We start from the raw sequence: 4,755 nt of genomic DNA on the forward strand, positions 1-4,755 counted from the left end.
GCTGCATAACTTGCCCCCTGGTTTCTTTTGTTTAACTTCAACAATGTTGAGCTACATACATATGCTTGATGCTTATGAAGATTCCAAAACATGCCTGTGTCAGCAGCAACAACGATCCAGAAACAAAGCAAAGCACGCCTTTTCTCCAGTCATGAGTTGAGTTGTTCCACAAGGGAAACCAAAACAACACACGAGCTGAGGTGAAGCTTATCCAGTTCAGACAGCAACAAGAAAAAATAATATACACAAGTAAAGGAGCGCTTACTATTAGATTTATAAGGGAGCCCAGTTGCGAAATATGCACTCAACGGTCTGAAAACTTATCAAATGCTCCAGGTCCTGGAGCCCCCATTCTTCTCCAGCGAGTTAGGCAGGGACCAACGCTGCACCTTATAAAGCGTCTCTTGAGAGGAGCAAAGGCCGCTTTAGCTTGTGCTTCGCCGGCTTATCGAAACGGCGACATGCAGATATCAGGGGGCACACATACATACCTCCGATCAACAGCGACACAAAAGATAAAAGAAAACGACGACGTCAAGTTGCCACATCGCAACAAATCATCCGATTGGTCAACCGTTATTGAATTAACAAATGGTAATGGCTAACAGTATACTTATTAATCGCAAGTGGCGATGCGTAAGATCCTCAGGTCCCATTAGAGGAACAAACAGCGCATTTTCTTCAGTCATATCCATATGCAGTGCATCTCTGGTATAGCAACAGAGCCACAGAGCTAGACGGCATCGCAAAATAAAAATGCAACTTGACCGGAAACGGAAAAACCTTTGCTGGCTGTCTATGTCATTTACGACCAATCAGTCATGAATCTGGATCCCCTCGCAGGGAAAATCATACCAACTTGCAAGATAAGATGACAGTGATGTGGGTGAATAGATGAGGCAGAGGATGAGCAGAGCTGGCAGGTTCTAGCCCCGCCACAGGGGTGAACTGAAATAGCAAAACAACTGTCATTTTCAGGCCAACAACGGAAACCAATGTGCTAGTAATTATTTTGGTTAACTCAAGCCCAAGGCGTTGCGTGAAACATGGGGCACTGGACATTTACATTCAACAAGGCAAACCAACGCAAAAATAACTCCCCCGATACAGCACTATCTAATACCAATTACATGCACTCCTTTCCTACTTCCCATCAAATAGACGAGACAGATATTTCCAAGAATGCCCACAAACCAAACTCCTCAACAACCTATGAAAATTGACTATTGATGCCTGTACAGTTCTCCATGCGTCATTTCTGTAGAACAAGCAGGCTGCTCACTAGACTACCAGAAGTAATGCACATATCTGAAGCACATTGAGCAGGTGACAAACCTTTCATACGAAGCAAACTCCGACAAAAGCTTAAGATAATACATAAGGTACTCCCCAGAATCATAGACCAAAGCAATCCAGATATGTTTCCTTATGTCCTGTAGCATGCTCAACCTACTACCGGAATGCTTCAACCAATTAGGAGTGTTTAGCAAAACTGAGCTGCATTTGTTGTATGGTAGGCACGCCTTATCTTCCCGCAAACTAGAGGGTTAGCAGAGAGTAAAGATCAGTCAATAGCAGCAGACAATAATGGACATGTTCTAGCTACTACTACATGGACATGTATCACACACCTTGAACATGTTTTCATTGGCACCAGGAAGAGGGAGGCCTCAGAGACACATGGACTTCATGTTCTTCAGGACCAACACGGTGTTTAGGGACAATAATCTCTAGGCCTGTTCCTGTTCCATCGCAGTATGCTTCCAAAGTAGCATCTTCTGGGATCCGGGTAGGCAATGGAATTTCCCGGACAAACTCCCCAGGTGGACAATGCTCAGGTGAAGGATCTGCCAGCTTGAAGGTCCGGTCATGTCGCTTCAAGAATGGCATCCGGCCAACACTGGTACATGACACCTTAACGATGCCACCTGTAAGAGTATTCTTCCAGGTAACCTTGACCTTTTCCATATCAGCAAATGGAAGGCTAATGATGATCAGGTATCCCTTGCTATCTTCATATATAGTTTTTGCGGCAGTTACTGGCCCAGAAGCATGGCGCATCACACCACTGAAGTCATTCATCCATGATGGCTCGAAAGTGTGGCTTACATCCATGTCCTGAACCTTGTCAGAATTTGAGTTGCTGCAGTCCTCCTCCATGGCAGAGGGGGAGGAGTCCTTCCTGCGCTTGTGGCACATAGCTGCGATGTCCAGACCATCCCCTAAACCATGCTTGGATGCATGTGTTGAGGACAGGTTAAGGCCAGAACCATTGAGCAACTTCTTGTGATGGGCAAGCGAGGTGCTCTTTGCGGGAGCAGCAGTTGAAGGCCTGTCGAGCTCAAACTCTGCCGTCGGCAGATTCCTCCACGTCTCGAAATCACCGGCCTCGGTGGGGATCGAGAAGTTGGCATCCCTCCCAGTGAGCTCGAACCACCTCTTCAGATCGGCCTCGGGAACACCGACCAGGTTCGGCGTCTGCGCGATCTCAACCCCGTGAAGGCACTGCGGGTTCGACAGCCCACGGTAATGCTTACGCTGCATCCTGTGCGATCGCACGAACCCTTTCTCGGCGCTGAAGGGGAACTGCGGCTCCCCGAGGCGCGAGTGGCCGTTCATGAAGCTCCGCAGCTGCATCTTGCCGAGGGCGTTGTCGGGGCGCTCCTTGAACACCCACATGTACATGTTCTCCATGTCGTGCTGCACCAGGAAGGCATCCATGGTGGCATTAGTATTGTTACCGTTGCCGGTAGAGGTGGTGGCAGGGGCCTTGGACTTGTTGACGCCCTTATCGGCCGACGACATGACGGGCTTGAAGTAGTGGGTGAAGAAGAACCATGCGCCCCAGATGCTGTCGTTGCGCTTGACGCACTTGCGCGCGGCGCTGGAGCCGGAGCTCTTGGTGTGGGACACGTGGACGGTGGTGGTGGTGGAGGCCGGGACGGAGGGCGCCGGGGCGGCCGGGGCAGGGGCAGGCGAGTCGGAGTCGTAGAGCTGCGGGCAGCCGAGGCCGACATCTAGCATGTCGACGTTGGATTCGTAGAGAGGCGGGGGAGGGGAGGGGTCGGCGTCGAGCGGGAGGTTGATGTCAGGGGGGGCGGCGGCGGCGTGGAGGCAGCGCTGGAAGGGGCCTGGCGGCGGGAGGAAGAGGTCGAAGTCGTCGTGGGCGGCGGTGTCCATGGAGAGGAAGGTGGAGGGGCCCTGGTGCGGGTGGGTGTCCATGGAGAGCGCGGTGAGCAGCGACTCCCCCATGGCGTGGTCCGTGTACGCGGTGGTGCCCGACCCTTCGGCGCTTGCGCCTCCACCGCCTCCTCACCGCGCGCTCCACTCCCCCGAATCTCTCCACGAGCATCAGTAGAGGACGAGGATTCACACCTCACCCGCGTCCATCCCACGGCCCGGAGAAGTAGGGTTTCGTTTTTCCTGCAAATCACGCGTAGAAAACATGCGTGAATCTCCCATCGAGAACGCCGAATCTGGCGACAAATCACACCAATTCACATGAACAGCCAGAGATCCGGCCTCGGGGAAGCCACCACGTACCTCCAGGAAATCCAAGGACTCCGCGACTCTCAAATCAGAAACAACAACGCCCGGAACCGAAGAAGGCCTGAAACTCTTCCTCCTCCTCGCAGATTGGAGCAGCGGCGTTGCAATCAATCAATCAAAATCAAATGGAATTGGAGTTGATGAGCAGCGGGCGGGTGGGGGAGGTGGGAAGGGGGAAGACGGTAACGGAGGAGGAGGTGGGGAGTTAAAGGCTCGGGTGGGGGCGCAGGGCAGACCGGGGCGGGGGGCGGAGGCGGCCTCCCCCAGAAGGAGCCGGGACGAGGGGGAGGGGGAGGGTGAGGAGGGGCCGTTACTTGACGGTGACGGCTGCTGGGTGCCAACGATTGGATCGGGAAGACCCAGACCAAGACAGATAGACGGGGAGAGGCAGGCAGTGGCACGCTGCGTAATTTGTCGACGGAAAGCGGTGGTGTGGATCGGTGCCTCCTCCTCTCCTTTCTCTCTGGAGATGCCGCGGACGACCTCCATTTCTTTCCTTTGTTTTCTCACGCTTCCGGGGCTTTGGGATAAAACAAAAGGAGACCACTGCTCCCTGTCCACGAATAAGACGCACCTATATTTTAAGATGATTTTGACCGTAAAAATAGAGCAAAAAAATCTTGACTATATGATGCATAATTAGTATCGTTGGGTTCGTATTGAAAAAAGTATTTTCTCTACAATCTTTATATATTTAGAAAATTCGTACTCCCTCCGGTCCGAAATAAGTGTCGGACGAGACATTTTACAGAAACATCCTCGTCTTTGTTTGTTAATTAACACCGCAGTCCACCAATCCTAATCTATCTCCATCCCAAATCCCAACCCACAAAGCTGGAGACGCACGGACGGGTTCCCTCACGAAAAAAAGGAAAGCACGAGTCTTCCTCGATCCGTCTCCCTCGATGGCTCGATCCCCCGTGTCGCCCAACCCAACCTCGATTCTGATCCGATCTCGCCAACGCATCACCTGACCTGGACCTCCTCCATCTCTCTTAGGCCGTCCAACCTAACCTCGATTCTGATCTCTTCGCTCTTTCGCATCAGATCCATGCCGTCGGCCCATCCTCGCCGATGATAGGGCGCCTCCGCCCAGAAACATGCAGGCGCGGTGGGCTTCCTCGCCGGTGCGGTGGCTCCCCATCAAGTTCGCCAGCACGCTTCCCGCGCTTGGCCGAGGCAGTCTGGACTCTGGAGATGCTGCCC

General features: G+C 52.7%; 1 protein-coding gene across 1 annotated transcript; it reads right to left on the reverse strand.

Annotated features, from left to right (window-relative positions):
* Window positions 1-988: 988 nt before the first annotated feature.
* Window positions 989-3,756, reverse strand: LOC127295992 (uncharacterized). Its single transcript, XM_051326014.2, has 3 exons — window positions 3,544-3,756; window positions 1,632-3,423; window positions 989-1,539 (listed from the first exon to the last, which is right to left on the reverse strand). The coding sequence occupies exon 2, from the start codon at window positions 3,250-3,252 to the stop codon at window positions 1,645-1,647; it is 1,608 nt and encodes a 535-aa protein (XP_051181974.1). The 5' UTR covers window positions 3,253-3,423; window positions 3,544-3,756; the 3' UTR covers window positions 989-1,539; window positions 1,632-1,644.
* Window positions 3,757-4,755: the final 999 nt, after the last annotated feature.

The sequence above is a fragment of the Lolium perenne genome, chromosome 4, assembly GCF_019359855.2.
Source record: "Lolium perenne isolate Kyuss_39 chromosome 4, Kyuss_2.0, whole genome shotgun sequence".
Classification (NCBI taxonomy): domain Eukaryota; kingdom Viridiplantae; phylum Streptophyta; class Magnoliopsida; order Poales; family Poaceae; genus Lolium; species Lolium perenne.